Source organism: Dendropsophus ebraccatus, chromosome 15 (genome assembly GCF_027789765.1).
Source record: "Dendropsophus ebraccatus isolate aDenEbr1 chromosome 15, aDenEbr1.pat, whole genome shotgun sequence".
NCBI classification, from domain to species: Eukaryota; Metazoa; Chordata; class Amphibia; order Anura; family Hylidae; genus Dendropsophus; species Dendropsophus ebraccatus.
This window is the reverse complement of record NC_091468.1, coordinates 73,802,661-73,823,302: the sequence shown is the minus strand read 5'-3', so window position 1 is coordinate 73,823,302 and position 20,642 is coordinate 73,802,661. Positions and strand designations below refer to the sequence as shown.

The window sequence follows — 20,642 nt, the reverse complement described above, 5'->3', positions numbered from 1 at the left end:
TCAATTTCAACATTGTGTGAACAGATCCTTTCTGGGTTTTCAATCCACTCCTGGTTTTGGTTGCTATGAGGACCTGACATGAGGACCAAATACAGCCTGAAATATACATAGTGTGAACCCAGCCTATTAAAAGGGTTCTCCAGCATTAAAAAAACATGGCCGCTTCCTTCCAGAGATAGCACCGCTCTTGTCTCCAGGTGGGGTGCAGGTTTTGCAGCTCTGTTCCAAGTGAATGAAGTGAATAGAGCCTAATTGCAAACTGCACCTGACCTGGAGACAAGAGCGGTGCTGTCTCTGGAAGAGAGCGGCCATGTTTTTCTAATGCTGGAGAACCCCTTTTAAGTAATGGTGCTAAAAACAGAACTGAAACCTCTAACCATATCTCAAGGCCATAGGGGAGGGGGCAGGGTATGTGTGCATTAGGGTCTTCACTATACCTGGAGCTATGGACGGGCTGCCAGGCAGAGATCCGTGGCTGCTGCCAATCGATGCCGCTCTAGAGAGTTTTCTGCACGCCAGCACCAGAAGGTCCTTACACTGCTTATGGCAATTGGCTCCGCAGTCTGGAAAGGAATCGTATATATCTATAAATCACAGCTGTATATATAGACAGGGTTATTCCTGAGAGTCAGGGTGCTCTTACTCACTGCACCAGCACATATATTACAGGTTACTGCAGGCAATTACATTAGTGCAGCCATTTCTCACTGATCACCCGAGCATGCTGGGGTCCTATTTGCTCTTCACAGATCCTTGCGGGCTGCACCTGGACTATCCTCTGTGTATCAGGAATTACCTTTGCACTTGTATCCTTGTTTGATTATTCCCCAGAGCTGTGAAGAAATATACGGCAGGTTAATGGAAGCAGCAAGGAGTGCTGGGTCATAATAACTAACAAAGCAGGATAGACCGCCAGCCGTCCCGACATCACGGCCGCAGCTGGGTGGAATCTAACTCAAGTCTGTCCACAAAGGTTTGATGGCCACACAGCCCAAGTAAGTGCTGATCAATCCCAAGGACAAGTGTTCAGTGACACCGGGTTAGTCGTGCTGCTATAATTACTAGAGATGAGTAACTCCAGCGTGAGTTACATCACTCTGCATTTCATTACCGGTGAGTGAAGAGGATAGATGCAGCCCTAGGCAGTCCACGAAAACAGGGATATATGTGGTGTCCCACCATGGGTGTTTCTACTTTGAAAACCCCTCGCAAAAGCCTGGTACCTCAAAAGTGAAGGGGTAATGAAGTCATGTATGAGATTTGCCATTAGATGTCAGTAGTATGTATATTCATGTATATATGTTGCACAGCTGTAGTCATGAAAGGGTTATTGTTGTGTTTGTGACCTGTACACCAATGAGAGTTTCTACTCTTTTATGTGTATCTCTATCCGCCTTTCTTCTCGCACTCTCTTCTCCACCACTCACAGGAGCTGTTACACACACCCTGTAGGAAGTTGCCACATGGGGAGAGGAAGTGTAGACCCACATTTAGTTCTTTTCTGTTTCTCTGAGGAGCAGGACACAGAGATCAGGCTCTGCCAGGTTCCCTGTTTGGGACAGGACCAGCTGTAGTGTATCCATATGGAGAACACAGAGATTTTCCTTCTTAGAGCAACAGTTCTACCTACAATGCAGTGCTAAACACCTACAGAGAGAACAAGTCAGAAATCACCCCAACCCACGCAGTAAAAACATCTCGAAAAGTGCAGGACAGTATCCTAGAGTAGAGGAACTGATCCGGAGAGGGCAAAGCAGCCAAGAGCCTACGTACTCTATCTCACAGCACAGAAAACTTTGGACACTTAGCTTAACTCAGGTAACTAGGACTGGGGCTTGTGTCACCATGATAGGTCGGGTACCCCAACACTACAGGGCAAAAGGTGTTATAGTGACAGAGGTCAAAACACTGGCACAAGTATTCTTTTTCTTTCAAGTATTCTTCTTCTTCAAAAGTTCCGGCAGAGCACATTACTACATTGGGTTGGGACTCTCAAGACCTACTCCACTCCTCTGAACTTTCTCTACTCTTCTCAGCACGCAACCAAGTCAGCACTGCTACTCTACTTCAGCATCTCTCAGTACAGATCTAGGGAAGTCAAGTCTGTATCAGGCACATATTATTCACCTGTATTACAGAAGACTTGTCAGTAAAAAGAAAGAGTTTATTTATTCTACTGGGACTCAGTGATCATTGCACCAGCACCTACACACAGGCTACACCGTCCTTGGGTCATCTCCCCTTTCTGTGGGTAGCGGTACTGATAGTCCGGGTGGGTACTCAAGGGACCCATCACATCCCGGCAGGTCACCGACCACAGGGGAAAGGGTATAGCCAGCCACTTACAACAAGCAGGTGTACCATCATACCTGGGTGCTGAGTTAGCACAGGCATCACAACCACCTCCTAACCGGCTGAGCTATATTCCACCGACCAACCACCATAGAAGTGGTGCTACACAGTACCATCTAGCAAGTGACCGGTCGCAGAGCTACCACATATAGTCTATGGCTGCATCCATGTTCTTCAGGACTGCATCCAACTTCTTTAGCCACTGGTATTCAAATTCCGAGCAGTGCGACTTCAGCATGTGTGAGTTGTGCTCATCTTTAGTATCTAGACCCATCAGCCATAAAGATTTTCTCCAGAAAAGGGCGCCTGTCCAAGGATGGTGGATACAGGATTAGTCAATATGTTGGACGCAGATAAAAAGGCAAAGCTGAAGGTCGAAACAATAGTGACAAGGGCCAAACTGTGATGGCTAGACAACTAGGTGGGGGTCTCTCCAGATTTGGGAGGTTCACATCAGTGTTTGGGCTGATTTTTTGGAGATACAAATCGGACCAACAAATGTCGTCCGTCCCTTAGTTCCCAGATAAATGAATTTTATGTCTGTAAATGGGTTCTGGGATATAAAGGTCTCCGCACATCTCAGTAACACAACACCATTGGGGGGGGGGGGGGAATCTTTTTCTGTAGCCCCAAAAAGATTAAAAACAAAAACAGCCCAAACATCTGTAAAACATCTTTATATCGATGGAAAATGGACGTACAAATCCAGCGCAGTGCTCGCAGAAGGTCGGCTTCAGATACGTCATCTCCTGGAAGTTGTGAATAAAGCCCGGTCCCATTTTACAGTGAAACTGAGACTTTGCCCTGAGGAAGTAGGCCATCATCTCATCCTTACTGATCAGACCGTCCCTGGGGAACAAGACGGAGACACAAGACGATGAATACACAGAACTGGATGGCCGCCATGGATATGGCCTGGATGGGGTTTATACACTTATAATACTTTTATATAATTGTACAGGATACAGCACATGTACAGGATACAGGATACAGACATGTACAGAATACAGGATACAGCACATGTACAGGATACAGGATACAGCACATGTACAGGATACAGGATACAGCACATGTACAGGATACAGCACACAGCACATGTACAGGATACAGGATACAGCACATGTACAGGATACAGGATACAGCACATGTACAGGATACAGCACATGTACAGGATACAGGATACAGCACATGTACAGGATACAGCACATGTACAGGATACAGCACATGTACAGGATACAGGATACAGCACATGTACAGGATACAGCACATGTACAGGATATAGCACATGTACAGGATACAGGATACAGCACATGTACAGGATACAGGATACAGCACATGTACAGGATATAGCACATGTACAGGATACAGGATACAGCACATGTACAGGATACAGGATACAGCACATGTACAGGATACAGCACATGTACAGGATACAGCATACAGCACATGTACAGGATACAGCATACAGCACATGTACAGGATACAGCACATGTACAGGATACAGCACATGTACAGGATACAGGATACAGCACATGTACAGGATACAGGATACAGGATACAGCACATGTACAGGATATAGCACATGTACAGGATACAGCATACAGCACATGTACAGGATGCAGCATACAGCACATGTACAGGATACAGCACATGTACAGGATACAGCACATGTACAGGATACAGCACATGTACAGGATACAGGATACAGCACATGTACAGGATACAGGATACAGCACATGTACAGGATACAGCACATGTACAGGATACAGCATACAGCACATGTACAGGATACAGCACATGTACAGGATACAGGATACAGCACATGTACAGGATACAGCACATGTACAGGATACAGGATACAGCACATGTACAGGATACAGCACATGTACAGGATACAGGATACAGCACATGTACAGGATACAGCACATGTACAGGATACAGCACATGTACAGGATACAGGATACAGCACATGTACAGGATACAGCACATGTACAGGATACAGCATATAGCACATGCACAGGATACAGGATACAGCACATGTACAGGATACAGGATACAGCACATGTACAGGATACAGGATACAGCACACAGCACATGTACAGGATACAGCATACAGCACATGTACAGGATACAGCACATGTACAGGATACAGGATACAGCACATGTACAGGATACAGCACATGTACAGGATACAGCATATAGCACATGCACAGGATACAGGATACAGCACATGTACAGGATACAGGATACAGCACATGTACAGGATACAGCACACAGCATATGTACAGGATACAGCATACAGCACATGTACAGGATACAGCATATGTACAGCATACAGCACATGTACAGGATACAGCACATGTACAGGATACAGCACATGTACAGGATACAGCACATGTACAGGATACAGCATACAGCACATGTACAGGATACAGGATATAGCACATGTACAGGATACAGGATATAGCACATGTACAGGATACAGGATATAGCACATGTACAGGATACAGGACACAGCACATGTACAGGATACAGCACATGTACAGGATACAGGATACAGCACATGTACAGGATACAGGACACAGCACATGTACAGGATACAGGATATAGCACATGTACAGGATACAGCACATGTACAGGATACAGCACATGTACAGGATACAGCACATGTACAGGATACAGCACACAGCACATGTACAGGATACAGGACACAGCACATGTACAGGATACAGGACACAGCACATGTACAGGATACATCACATGTACAGGATACAGGATACAGGATAATGTTTCTATGTAGACGCTGACTTTATTTGCCACTTTTGTGCTATATAAAAAATCCTAAATGTGTGAACAAAACACTGAAAATATACAGTACTATGGTAGTGCTTCGCCAGGCTCGGCGGACGGTTTCTCAGCCTCCTGCCTTTGATCTCTGTGCCTCTCTGGGTGCTGGGAAAAGCTGGATCCAGAAGTGTAGTTGTGCTACACTAGTGATGGTTCGGGGATTGGAGCGGTGTGTTACACTAGTGATGGTTTGGGGATTGAAGCAGTTGTGTTACACTAGTGATGGTTTGGGGATTGAAGCAGTTGTGTTACACTAGTGATGGTTTGGGGATTGGGGCGGTGTGTTACACTAGTGATGGTTTGGGGCAGTGTGCTAGTCTAGTGATGGTTTGGGGATTGAAGCAGTGTGTTACACTAGTGATAGATTGGGGATTGGGGCGGTGTGTTACACTAGTGATAGATTGGGGATTGGGGCGGTGTGTTACACTACTGATAGATTGGGGATTGGGGCGGTGTGTTACACTAGTGATAGATTGGGAATTGGGGTGGTGTGTTACACTAGTGATAGATTGGGGATTGGGGTGGTGTGTTACACTAGTGAAAGATTGGGGATTGGGGTGGTGCTACACTAGTGATAGATTGGGGATTGGGGTGGTGTGTTACACTAGTGATAGATTGGGAATTGGGGTGGTGTGTTACACTAGTGATAGATTGGGGATTGGGGTGGTGTGTTACACTAGTGATAGATTGGGAATTGGGGTGGTGTGTTACACTAGTGATAGATTGGGGATTGGGGCGGTGTGTTACACTACTGATAGATTGGGGATTGGGGCGGTGTGTTACACTAGTGATAGATTGGGAATTGGGGTGGTGTGTTACACTAGTGATAGATTGGGGATTGGGGTGGTGTGTTACACTAGTGAAAGATTGGGGATTGGGGTGGTGTTACACTAGTGATAGATTGGGGATTGGGGTGGTGTGTTACACTAGTGATAGATTGGGAATTGGGGTGGTGTGTTACACTAGTGATAGATTGGGGATTGGGGTGGTGTGTTACACTAGTGATAGATTGGGGCGGTGTGTTACACTAGTGATGGTTTGGAGCGGTGTGTTACACTAGTGATAGATTGGAGCGGTGTGTTAAACTAGTGATGTTTTTTATGCTTTTCCTATTGCTTTGCTGCCTCCGCGATGAGTCGTGTCATAGATGATGTGGCAGCAGAATTAGAGAAGGTGTGAGCCGGCTTACTGATCCTTGTCTAACACGCAGAAGGAGTCCAAGAAGGGGAAGTTTGCAGCGATGCTTTCGAAGTCCTCTTGAGAGATGTAGCCATCGTGATCGTGGTCGTAATTCCTGAAAACAGACTAAAGAACAGGGGACGTGCTACTTGCATTCAATCAAAAGGAATAATTACTATTACTTATTTCTTAAGGGCACAAACACACTTGCCGTATCCGCAGCTAGGGGTATTTGCCGCGAAACTCGCTGCGGATCCCGGCCCTATACTTTCAATGCCAGACAAACTCACAGCAGGGGTGTAAATCCGCAGCCCGCCCCGATAACCCCCCGGCGGCTGGACACTATACATTACCGGGTCCCCGCTCCTGCTTGCTTCGGGGCTCCCGGTGTCTGCACGTCCCGCTCGACCAATCAGTGCGCTGCGGCGGGGCAGCGCACTGATTGGCCGGGCGGGACGTGCCGGGAACCGCCGAAGCAAGCAGGAGCGGGGACCCAATAATGTATAGTGTCCAGCCGCCGGGGGGTTAACGGGGCGGGCTGTGGCCCTATACTTTCAATGCCAGACAAACTCGCAGCAGGGATGTACATCCGCAGCCCGCCCTGTTAAGTTCCCGCCGGCTGGACACTATACATTTTGGGTCCCCGCTCCTGCTTGCTTCGGCGGTTCCCGGCAAGTCCCGCCCGGCCAATCAGTGCGCTGCCCCGCCGCAGTGCACTGATTGGCCGAGCGGGACGTGCAGACACCGGGAGCCCCGAAGAAAGCAGGAGCAGGGATCCGGTAATGTATAGTGTCCAGCCGTCGGGGGGTTATTGGGGTGGGCTGCAGATGTACATCCCTGCTGCGAGTTTGTCTGGCATTGAAAGTATAGGGCCGGGATCCGCAGCGAGTCTCGCTGCAGCAAGGGGACTCGCTGCGGGTCTGGCAAGTGTGTTTGTACCCTAAAGGGGTATTCCGGGAAAATCAACTTTCCTCCTATCCACAGGACAGGGGAAAAGTAAGAGATTGGAGGGAGTCCTAACATCTGTAGCCCCCCCTCACAAGGACGGCAGGTGACCCGCAGATCCATTCATTCCTATGGGGCTGCCAGAGGGAGCACTGTACCCGGGTCTCTCTGGCAGCTCCATAGGAATGAATAGATCTCCGGGTCACCTGACGCACCTGGGGCTCTATTCATAACACAGAAGTCGGGGGCCGATATGGAGATGGGTGGGGGGTACAGAGGTCAGCCCCCCTGCGGTCTCTTACTTTTCCATCATCCTGTGGATAGGGGACACGTTTTTCCCGGACGGCCTCTGTAACATTTGCTTGTGTTTCCACAATATTTGTTTTCGGACGTACTTTTGGAGGCCAAAAAACAGCACCAACGGCCCCTCGTGGCCCCTTCGCACACTCCCACTTCCCAATCATAAACTATAGAGGTTGTACATGACTAGAAGACACCAGACAGCAGAACGGCCAGGCCGTGTTCTTGCAGTCTGTCTAACAGGAGAACTCTGGCCAGACCCATTTTTTAGCAAGTGCGGGGGAGGGAAAGAACAAACCTGCTAGAAGTAAATTACAAATCTACATAACTTTCTGACACCAGTTGATTTGAAAGAAAACATTTCACTGAAGTGCCCCTTTAAGTCCTGTTTACATTGTGTACTTGCTCACTTTAAGTGCATGGCAATCTGCGGTACAGTAAAATTCACACACACAGTAAAACTTCCACATGGAAATATGAAATCCAGGGGGCAAAAGCTGAAATGGTGAAATCTGCGACATGTGGCCGTCATGGCCGTGTGTGTATGGACCTGTAATCTGGCTCCAGCTCCATAGCATCTCACTGATGGGAGTACAGTCATGGCCAAAAGTTTTGAGAATGACACAAATCTTCTATTTTCCCATGATCCTCTGCCCTCTGGTTTTTCTGTGTGTTTCTCAGATGTTTTTATCACATACATAAATATAATTACAATCATATTAGGAGTAACAGAAGCTTATACTGACAGATAGATGAGTTACTGCAGCAAGTCTATAATATTTGCAGTGCTGACCCTTCTTCAGGACCTCTGCAATTCTCCCCGGCTGCTCTCATACAACTTCTGGACCAAATCCTGACTGATAGCCGTCCATTCTTGTACAATCAATGCTTGCATTTTGTCAGAATTTGTTGGTTTTTGTTTGTCCACTGTGACAGGACCAGGGGCAAAGTAGTGGATGGAATGTATGTTTCACCTAGGTTCCTGTCATATGTGTGTTAAATAAGCCGCCAGGGAGTTAGGATAGCAAGGAGAATATGTTTCCTTGCTATAGGTTTTGGCAAAGACTAGAAAATAGGGCCTGGCTGCTTTGGAGTAGGGGAGAGATGGGTGGGCTCCTACTCCACTTGGCCACTCCAGGTATTGGGAGTGACTCTGGTTACTCAGGTGCAAGCCCAGGTGTGCTATAACAGGGCAGACAGCTCACAGGATGATGGCTCTCTCTGCTCCTGGGTAAAGTCTCATTGTGAGTACACTGTGCTGCAGACTTTGTTTGGGAGCTGTGCAGTAGGCTCAGCTCTGGTCAGTTAGTTGAGAACTGTTTAGTTAGTCGCCAGACGGCGTAGGTTTCCTTTTGTATTATTGTTTCTTTTATCTGCTGCAAAGAAAAATAAAACTGGTTGCGGCCAGTTGCACCTTACTTGCTGGTGTGGACTGTGTTTTGTGCCAAAAAGCGCCCATCTAACCCAGGAGATGGTGATCCCATGAGCTAATCCCCTCACACCACCGGTCTCTTGATGATTGACCACAAGTTCTCAATGGGATTAAGATCTGGGGAGTTTCCCGTCCATGGACCCAAAATCTCTATGTTTTGTTCCCTGATCCATTTAGTTATCACCTTTGCTTTATGGCAATGTGCTCCATCATGCTGCAAAAGGCATTGTTGGTGGCCAAACTGCTCCTGGACGGTTGGGAGAAGTTGCTCTTGGAGGACATTCTGGTCCCATTCTTTATTCATGGCCGTGTTTTTAGGCTGTGAGACTGTGAGAGAGCCGATTCCCTTGGCTGAGAAGCAACCCCACACATGAATGGTTTCAGGATGCCGATTACAGTCGGCATGAGACAAGACTGGTGGTAGCGCTCACCTCCTCTTCTCCCAATAAGCTGTTTTCCAGATGTCCCAAACAATCGGAAAGGGGATTCATCAGAGACAATGACTTTCCCCCAGTCCTCAGCAGTCCACTCCCTGGACCTTTCCCCCAGTTCTCAGCAGTCCACTCCCTGGACCTTTCCCCCAGTCCTCAGCAGTCCACTCCCTAGACCTTTCCCACAGTCCTCAGCAGTCCACTCCCTGGACCTTTCCCCCAGTCCTCAGCAGTCCATTCCCTGGACCTTTCCCCCAGTCCTCAGCAGTCCGCTCCCTGGACCTTTCCCCCAGTCCTCAGTCCACTCCTTGGACCTTTCCCCCAGTCCTCAGCAGTCCCCTCCCTGGACCTTTCCCCCAGTCCTCAGCAGTCCGCTCCCTGGACCTTTCCCCCAGTCCTCAGCAGTCCGCTCCCTGGACCTTTCCCCCCAGTCCTCAGCAGTCCGCTCCCTGGACCTTTCCCCCAGTCCTCAGTCCACTCCTTGGACCTTTCCCCCAGTCCTCAGCAGTCCCCTCCCTGGACCTTTCCCCCAGTCCTCAGTCCACTCCTTGGACCTTTCCCCCAGTCCTCAGCAGTCCCCTCCCTGGACCTTTCCCCCAGTCCTCAGCAGTCCGCTCCCTGGACCTTTCCCCCAGTCCTCAGCAGTCCACTCCCTGGACCTTTCCCCCAGTCCTCAGCAGTCCACTCCCTGGACCTTTCCCCCAGTCCTCAGCAGTCCACTCCCTGGACCTTTCCCCCAGTCCTCAGCAGTCCGCTCCCTGGACCTTTCCCCCAGTCCTCAGCAGTCCACTCCCTGGACCTTTCCCCCAGTCCTCAGCAGTCCACTCCCTGGACCTTTTGCAGACTATCAGTCTGTCCCTGATGTTTTTCTGGAGAGAAGTGGCTTCTTTGCTGCCCTCCATGAGACCAGGCCTTGCTCCAAGAGTCTCCGCAGTCTCACAGTGCACAGTGCAGATGCGCTCACACCTGCCTGCTGCCATTCCTGAGCAAGCTCTGCACTGCTGGTAGCCCCATCCCGCAGCTGACCACACTTCTAAGAGACGGTCCTGGAGCTTGCTGGTCTTTCTTGGGTGCCCTGGAGCCTTTTTGGCAACAATGGAACCTCTCTCCTTGAAGTTCTTGATGATGCGATAGATTGGTGACTGAGGTGCAATCTTTCTAGCTGCAATACTCTTCCCTGTTAGGTCATTTTTGTGCAGTGCAATAATGACGGCACGTGTTTCTTTAGAGATAACCATGGTAACAGAAGAGAAACAATGATGCCAAACACCAGCCTCCTTTTAACCCCTTAAGGACCGGGCCTGAAATGGCCTTAAGGACCGGAGCAAATTTTATGAATATGACCAGTGTCACTTTATTCATTAATAACTTCGGGATGCTTTTACCTATCCGGACGATTCTGAGACTGTTTTCTCGTGACATATTGTACTTTACATTTCTGGTAAATTGGAGTCGATACTCATAACGAATCTTTATGAAAAAACCCAAAATAGCGTGAAAAATTGTGAAAAAATGCATTTTTCCAACTTTAAAACTTTTCTGCTTATACAGAAAATGGTTATACCACATAAACTATATATTAAATAGCATTAGCAACATGTCTACTTCATGTTGGCGGCTTTTATTAAACGATCTTTCATTTTTTTTAGACAATTGAAAGAGTAAAACATTAGCAGCAATTTTCCAAATTTTCTGTAAAATTTCAAAATCAGTTATTTTTAGGGACCTGTTCAGGTTTAAAGTGTATTTGAGGGGCCTGTATGTTAGCCCCACAAAGCACCCCATTTCAGAAACTGCACCCCCCAAACTCTGCAAAAGCACATCCAGAAAGTGTTTTTTAACCCTTTAGGGGAGTCACAGAAATAAAAGCTAAGTGTGTAAGAAATTTGAAAATTTTAATTTTCTGTGCAGATATTTTATTGTAATCCAATATCTTTCATAATGATAAACCTATTACCAGAGAAATGCACCCCAATATTGATTGCCCTGTTTCTGCAGTTCATAGAAATACCCCATATGTGGCCCTATTGCGCTATTTGACGCAACCACAAGCCTCAGATATAAGAGAGCGCCTAGTGAATTTCAATGGCTCTGTTATATTTGGTCATTTTTGACCGTACCACTTCAGGTTGGCAAAGGCTCTGGGGTGCCAAAACCTAAAAAACACCCCTAAAGGGACACCATTTAGAAAACTGCACCCCTCAAGGAATGTAACAAGGGGTGCGGTGAGCATCTGGACCCCACAGGTGATTCACAGATTTTCCAAACAATGTGGCGTGCAAAAAGACAAAAGTATTTTTTACACTAAAACGTTTTTCTAGCCTTCAATTTTTCATTTTCACAAAGGGATAAAAGGAAAAAAAAAAACACAAAACATGTAGCGCAGTTTCTCCCGAGTACAGAAATACCCCACATGTGGCCATAAAGTGCCAAGCGGGCGCAGGACGAGCCTCCAAAGGGAAGGAGCGCCAATTGGCTTTTGGAAGCTGGATTTCACTGGAATGGATTTCAAGGGCCACGTCGCATTTACAGAGCCCTCGTGCTGCCAAGACACTGGAAACCCCCCACAAGTGACCCCATTCTGGAAACTACACCCCTCAAGGAATCTAACAAGGGGTGCAATGAGGATATGGACCCCACTGGTGACAGGCACAAATGTGGAACAATGTGACGTGAAAGTGAAAAATTTCATTTTTTCACTTTCATGGCACAAATGTGCCCGTCATCCAGGGGTCCATATCCTCACTGCACCCCTTGTTAGATTCCCTGAGGGGTGTAGTTTCCAGAATGGGGTCATTTGTGGGGGGTTTCCAGTGTTTTGGCAGCACGAGGGCTCTGTAAATGCGACATGGCGTTCATCATCCATTCTAGCCAAATCCAACCTCCAAAATCCAAATGGCGCTCCTTCCCTTCGGAGGCTTACCCTGCACCCGCATGGCGCTTTATGTCCACATGTGGGGTATTTACGGACTCAGGGGAAATTGCTCTACACATTTTGTGTTTTTTTTTTCTCTTTTAACCCCTTGTGAAAATGATAAATTCAAGGCTAGACCAACATTATAGTGTAAAAAATGTAATATTTCATTTTCACGCCACATTGTTCCACATTTGTGCCCGTCACCAGTGGGGTCCATATGCTCACTACACCCCTTGTTACATTCCCTGAGGGGTGTAGTTTCCATAATGGGGTCACTTGTGGGGGGTTTCAACTGTCTTGGCAACACAGGGGCCTTTTAAATGCAACATTGTCCCTCGAAATCCATTCCAGCCAAATCCAGAACTTAAAAAAACCAAATGGCGCTCCTTCCCTTCGGAGGCTTACCCTGCACCCGCATGGCGCTTTATGTCCACATGTGGGGTATTTCCATACTCAGGGGAAATTGCTCTACACATTGTGTTTTTTTTTTATCTTTTAGCCCCTTGTGAAAATGAAAAAATCATGACAAGATTAATGATTTAGAGTAAAAATTAAAAAAAAATTACACTAATTGTTGGTCTAGCCTTGATTTTTTTCCATTTCCACAAGGGGTTAAAAAAGAAAATAAACTCAAAGCGTGTAGGGTAATTTCCCCTGAGTACGAAAATACCCCACATGTGGACATAATGTGCCATATGGGCACAGGCCAAGCCACCAAAGGAACAGAAGGCCATTTAGAGGCTGGAATGGAGGATGGAGGCCATGTCGCAATTACAAAGCTCCTGTGCTGCCAGGACAGTAGAAACCCCCCACAAGTGACCCAATTCTGGAAACTACACCCCATAAGGAATCTAACAAGGGGTGCAGTGAGCATATGGACCCCACTGGTGACGGGCACATGTGTAGAACATGTGCCGTAAAAATAAAAAATACCATTTTTTTCACGTCCCAAATGTGGCCGTCACCAGGGGGCCATATCCCCGCTGCCCCCCTTGTTAGATTCCTTATGGGGTGTAGTTTCCAGAATGGGGTCACTTGTGGGGGGTTTCTACTGTCCTGGCAGCACAGGAGCTTTGTAATTGCATCATGGCCTCCTCTAATGGGAATGGCGGCCATACCTACTTAGCTGGGGAAAAGGGACAATTCTAATTTATTTGGGGGTATTAGGGCAATTATTAGTTTATAAGGTTGGAAATGACAGGTGTCCATCAAATTCAACCTGTGTTGATCCAGAGGAAGGCAAAAAACCCTTGTGAGGCAGACGACAGTAGCCTCATCACAGGGGAAAAATTCCTTCCTGACTCCATAATGGCGATCAGAATAATCCCCGGATCAACGTGACCCCTGAAATAGGAATAAGGGACAGAATTTAGATAATGTAGAACCCCAGTGACGTGTGGTGCGCCTTGGAGCGATCCAGTATGCAGAGGCCGGGGGGATCAGGACAGGTGTCACACTGGTAAATGGTGTCCTTCCTGATCCCCCTGTTACGCCACACTCTGCACTTCTTCTGGGGTCTCCCGTTCTCCAGTGTGGGGGACGTCACCTGGAAAATGTTGCCCTGGTGCGATACGGGGTCCTTCATATCCAGAAGCGCTGGGTCCGCTCCATGGCTGCTAAATATTAGGGCGCTATTACTGCTTCTGATATGTTCGGATCGTGCCGCAAGCTACAGGGCAGCGAGGGACTGGAAGAGGGGGCGCTGGTATAAAAGTTATCCCCGTACAGGTGGTGACCTTTATCCAGCAGTGGGAAGATCAGGTCCCGAATGATCTTCCCACTAACTTTGAGGATGGGGGCGGGCAGGATTCGGGTGTCCCTTCCTTCATACACTCTAAGGGTACGTGCACACTGCGGAATGGCGAAGGATAACCCTTTGTGCATTCCGCAGCTGGCACCCACCGGCGGACTGATGGAGGCGCGCGTCTCCGTCCGTGTCATAGACCATTCTATGCACGGGCGGATTCAGCTCTCCGTCCAACGTATTCATTCTTTGGATGGACAACGGAATCCGCCCGTGCATAACATGGAGTCTATGACACGGACGGAGACGCGCGCCTCCATCAGTCCACCGGTGGGTGCCAGCTGCGGAATGCACAAAGGGTTATCCTTCGCCATTCTGCAGTGTGCACGTACCCTATATCTGTAAGTGTACACTGAGGTACTCACAGAGTTTGTAGAATTTCACGCCATACCGTGATCTCTTATTGGGATGGTACTGGCGGAAAAGACGTGTCTGGGGGGCAGCGTACGCTATGCTACCCCCAGACACGTCACTGGATGATGAGGATGAATGGAGGAAAGAAGGATCCCCCCATTCATCCTCACGGCTGTTTCGGTGTCGGAGGCAATAATAGCGTATGCGTCCGATACTGAAAACACGCCGGGGCCACTTTTATACGGGGATTGGTATATGGGGTATGTAGTGGTGTAGTGTCAGTGTAGTGTAGTGTAGTGTGGTGTAATGTAGTTTTTTTACATGTTTTTTACAGTAAGTAGAAAAAAAAAAACCTACGCCAACAAAGGAGTTGCTGATAAATGCCGCACTTATGTGCGGCACTTATCAGCAGACCGTGGCAGTAGGATATAGAAAAAAAACACCCTACGCCAAAAAGGAGGAGTTGATGATTAGCAGCGCAGCGTCTATTACACTTATCAGCCGCTAGGGGGCAGCAGAGCGCAAGATGCGAAAAAAGACGACGCTGGAGCCGAAAATAGCCGAAAAAAGCCGAACGGGACGTCACGGAAGGAGCCGAAGACCCGACCAGAAGACGAGGACGCCACGAACCCGGAAGACGCCGATCAGGACCCCGGGACAGGTTAATAATGTACAAATACCTGCTCTGGACCGGGGTCCGGAGCAGGTATTTATAACTTTTGGGGACTTTGATCGCCGTGAACGGCCGGCTGTTACCGGCCGGCCGTTCACGGCGATCGGGCCGGTAGCACCGTGACCACCATTACTTTTTACAGTAATGGCGGTCGGTGCCGTCCTCGGACAGCACCGACCGCCATTTTTTTTCCGGGTCATCGATGGCCCGGAAAGGTTCCGATCGCCGCTATTGGCTGATCTGAACTGATAAGCCAATAGCGGCGATCGTCGGCATGGGGGGGGGTTAACAACCCCCCATGCCGACAGAGAGAGATGGCCTGCAGTGTATTTCTGCAGGCCATCTCTCCCGATCACATGCGGCCGGTCCGTGGCGCCCTCTTAAAGGACCCGCGTACCGGTACGTCATGGGTCCTTAAGAGGTTAAAGTGTCCAGTGGTGTCATTCTTACTTAATCATGACAGATTGATCTCCGGCCCTGTCCTCATCAACACCCACACCTGTGTAATGGAGCAATCACTGAAACAATGTTAGCTGGTCCTTGTAAGGCTGGGCTGCAATGATGGTGAAATGTGTTTTGGGGGATAAAGTTCATTTTCTAGGCAAATATTGACTGTACAAGTAATTGCTGTTAAGCTGATCCCTCTGTATAACATTCTGGAGTATATGCACATTGCCATTTTAAAAACTAAAGCAGTAGACTGTAAAAATTAATATTTGTATCACTCTCAAAACTTTTGGTCATGACTGTACTGGTGTAAGCTGGAAGAGTTAAAGGGATTGTCCAGGAAAACAAAACAATTCATAGCCTATGCTTGGGGTAAGCAGCAGGTGTGGCACACTGAGGCTGAGAGGGTGGGGATAGCCGTCAGTCACTGCCTGCTCTGCCACAGACAGCTCACCCCACTCTAGTGTCTGTTCTTACACATATATGGGGGAGGCTCAGTGATGCCGTATGTATCTGTGCTGGACAGGCTTGGGCAGCCCTGCAGTTACTGACATTGCTGGAAGCAGAGGTTCTGTGACACCCCCTTCCCCTTTAATCTTTCAGTTTTGTAAGGAAGAAGTCAGACTAAATTGTGGCCTACGTTGTAATCTGATTATAATTATTTGTACAACTGATCATGTTGCAGGAGAGAGGAGCGAACACACAATCCAGCTCGGCCAAACTCAGACTCCTGGCATTTGGTTACTGGTGGCTGAGGCAGTTGGATGCCGTCCTAGAGAGTCTGGGAAAACATGGATAAAGCCATAGGCCGCTTCCACCAGAACTCCCCAGGGCGGCATCCAACTTCTTCGGCCAACAGTAACCAAATGCCAGGAGTCTGAGTTTGGCCGAGCCGGAATGTGCGGGAGGTTCTCTCATCTCTTCTGCAAGGTGATTGGACGTTTAGGAGGAGAGTTCAGTCTGCACATAGTCCCACTGTGCTTCAAGGGACACTCCATGTGTGCACACAAAAAAAAAAGACTGCAACAGCTCACCGCAATGGCAAGATACAGACCCACTACAGGCATGAAAATAGTTAATAGCAGCCCCCCCGACTGCTAAAAAATTCCCACAAAAATAATGGATGCAATGCAATGCAATGGTTACCATTTGCAAACGGTGTAAACTACCCCTCCATGTTACACTAGTGATGGTTCGGGGATTGGAGCAGTGTGCTAAACTAGTGAAGGTTTGGGGTGGTGTGCACGTGTACTCCACCTATCCCACCCAGGTGGTGTAATTACTTTTCCCAGTATAAGGGTGCCTTCACACCTACCGACTCGCAGCGTTAATAACACTGTGAGTCGGCTAGGTCCTGGCAGATCACTGTCAGTTCAGACCGCTGCGTGTATGTGAATCTGCCGGCCGCTTAACCCCTTCTGATGCCGGCCGCCCGCCTCCCGCTCAGCTCTGTATACATTACCTCCTCGCTCCACGGGGTCCCGGCGTCCTGCTCTCCCGCCGGCCAATCAGTGGCTGCGGCAGGGCAACACACTGATTGGCTGGGCGGGTGAGCAGAACGCCAGGACCCCGTGGAGCGAGGAGGTAATGTATACAGAGCTGAGCGGGAGGTGGGCGGCCGGCATCAGAAGGGGTTAAGCGGCCGGCAGATTTACATACACGCAGCGGTCGTTCAGACCGCTGCGTGTATGTACTGACAGTGATCTGCAAGGACCTAGCCGACTCGGTAGGTGTGAAGGCACCCTAAGACGGATATTGCATACCCAGAGCATAGGCGTATTTCATGCCATGGAGAGGCCATAGTACAGTGTAGGACTGCCCCGAGCATGAGGCCACCCTAACGTGGTGGGGCAGTTTACACCGTTTGCCAATGGTAACCAAGAGCCTCATTATTTTTGTTGGGGGGGGCTACTTTTAACTATTTTCATGCCTGTATCTTGCCATTGCAGTCAGCTGTTGCATTTTTTTGTGTTTGCAACTTCAGTCATAGCAACGTGCTCCTGCCTAGTGTGAATGGTGCTCTAGGAGAGCTGACCACATTTGTCTTTTTTGTGCAGCTGTACTCCCCGGCATCCCGGACATTATATGACTGCAATAATCAGTGTCGTCTGCTTATAAAGCACAAAATTCATAAACAATGAAAAGCCAAATCGTCCGGGAGCTGTAAGAGAAGCCGCTCACCTCCACCAGCTTCCTGATGTGCTTGTTAATCAGTGTGGGGTCCGGCTTTGGGGTCACACCAGAAGCCCAGTCCAGAGGCACGTCCGGCTTATTGGGAGTGGTAGGGGAGGTCGGCTGCGAATACATAGACAACAAGAATGTGACTGCGAGGTATAAAACAAGCAAAACGGTCACATATACACAAAGGTCACATATACACAAAGGTCACATATACACAAAGGTCACATATACATAAAGGTCACATATACACAAAGGTCACATATACATAAAGGTCACATATACACAAAGGTCACATATACATAAAGGTCACATATACATAAAGGTCACATATACACAAAGGTCACATATACACAAAGGTCACATATACACAAAGGTCACATATACATAAAGGTCACATATACATAAAGGTCACATATACACAAAGGTCACATATACACAAAGGTTATATATACATAAAGGTCACATATACACAAAGGTCACATATACACAAAGGTCACATATACACAAAGGTCACATATACACAAAGGTCACATATACATAAAGGTCACATATACACAAAGGTCATATATACATAAAGGTCACATATACATAAAGGTCACATATACACAAAGGTCACATATACACAAAGGTCACATATACATAAAGGTCACATATACACAAAGGTCACATATACACAAAGGTTATATATACATAAAGGTCACATATACACAAAGGTCACATATACACAAAGGTCACATATACATAAAGGTCACATATACACAAAGGTCACATATACATAAAGGTCACATATACACAAAGGTCACATATACATAAAGGTCACATATACATAAAGGTCACATATACACAAAGGTCACATATACATAAAGGTCACATATACATAAAGGTCACATATACACAAAGGTCACATATACATAAAGGTCACATATACATAAAGGTCACATATACATACAGCATTATCCATCAACAGAAATACAGAAAACTAATCTGTTACACAAACTACGACAACTCTTTAACTGAGGAATCTCACTGCACCCCCTGCTGTTACGGATCTGTCACTGCACCCCCTGCTGTTACGGATCTGTCACGGCACCCCCTGCTGTTACGGATCTGTCACAGTACCCCCTGCTGTCATAGATCTGTCACGGCACCCCCTGCTGTCACAGATCTATCATGGCACCCCCTGCTGCTACGGATCTGTCACGGCACGCCAGGGGCGCCAGTATTTAAAGGGCAGGCCCTGGATGTCTGTGCCCAGATGACCCTAGGCGTACCGTTACGTCCTGACCTAGTGTTTAAGTGTAAGTGATAGGGACAGTCCCCTGTCACTTAACGATCGGGTCCCCCGCAGCATAATTGTCCGATTAAAATATAACAATCGTTATCACTAACGGCGAACGGTGTAAACGATAAGAGGGGAAAAAAGCGCCAGAATTACCAATTTTTTGATACATTATTTATTAAAAAGTTAATAAAAAGTGATCAAAACGTCCGAGCTACACAAATATGGTATAAATAAAAATGACACCACATACAGCCCCGTAGGTGAAAAACAAACCGTTATAAGCATCACAATGCGGCCATTTTATTAATAATTAATTCATATATTCACATCATATATTTGGGGTTCCATCATACATGATATATTTGGGAGGGTTCCATCATACATAATATTTGGGGGGTTCCATCATACATCATATATTTGGGGTTCCATCATACATATTTGGGGTTCCATCATACATAATATTTGGGGGTTCCATCATACATAATATTTGGGGTTCCATCATACATAATATTTGGGGGTTCCATCATACATAATATATTTGGGGGGTTCCATCATACATAATATTTGGGGGGTTCCATCATACATAATATATTTGGGGTTCCATCATACATAATATTTGGGGGGGTTCCATCATACATAATATATTTTTAGGGGAGGGGTTCCATCATACATCATATATTTGAGGTTCCATCATACATAATATTTGGGGGGTTCCATCATACATAATATATTTGGGGTTCCATCATACATCATATATTTGGGGGGTTCCATCTTACATAATATATTTGGGGTTCCATCATACATATTTGGGGTTCCATCATACATCATATATTTGGGGGGTTCCATCATACATAATATATTTGGGGTTCCATCATACATATTTGGGGTTCCATCATACATAATATTTGGGAGGGTTCCATCATACATAATATATTTGGGGTTCCATCATACATATTTGGGGTTCCATCATACATAATATATTTGGGGTTCCATCATACATAAAATTTGGGGTTCCATCATACATAAAATTTGGGGGTTCCATCATACATCATATTTGGGGGGTTCCATCATACATAATATATTTGGGGTTCCATCATACATAATATATTTGGGGGTTCCATCATACATAATATTTGGGGGTTCCATCATACATAATATTTGGGGGTTCCATCATACATGTCACAGTAGAATGAAAGCCGCCATTACACAGTCCACCTGCTCCTGGTAAATACAACAGCCCCTCCCCCGGCCGTGTAGATAGAAAACAAAGTGCTGGAGCTCTTAGAGGGGAGGAGGAAAAAACGAAACGCAAAGATGAAAATTTGCGCCGTCCGTCTTGGGCCCGATCCTCAAAGGGTTAATCAACTGGTGTCAGAAACTTTTACAGATATTATTATATCTATAATATACACTTGTATTTAAAAAAAAAATCTCCAGTCTTCCAGTACTTATCAGCTGCTGTATGTCCTGCAGGAAGTAGTATATTCTCTCCACTCTC

The 20,642-nt window shown here is 47.1% G+C and overlaps 1 protein-coding gene across 5 annotated transcripts in view; it reads right to left on the bottom strand.

Annotated features, from left to right (window-relative positions):
* Nucleotides 1–20,642, bottom strand: part of RASGRP3 (RAS guanyl releasing protein 3) — a 146,132-nt gene that overhangs the window by 24,220 nt on the left and 101,270 nt on the right. For all 5 annotated transcript variants that reach the window (XM_069954253.1, XM_069954251.1, XM_069954252.1 and 2 more), the window contains 5 exons: nucleotides 17,863–17,976; nucleotides 6,389–6,504; nucleotides 3,054–3,201; nucleotides 797–833; nucleotides 438–563 (listed from right to left, as the gene is read on the bottom strand). In XM_069954253.1, coding sequence (XP_069810354.1) covers nucleotides 438–563; nucleotides 797–833; nucleotides 3,054–3,201; nucleotides 6,389–6,504; nucleotides 17,863–17,976 — 541 coding nt within the window. The remainder of the gene's footprint in view (nucleotides 1–437; nucleotides 564–796; nucleotides 834–3,053; nucleotides 3,202–6,388; nucleotides 6,505–17,862; nucleotides 17,977–20,642) is intronic.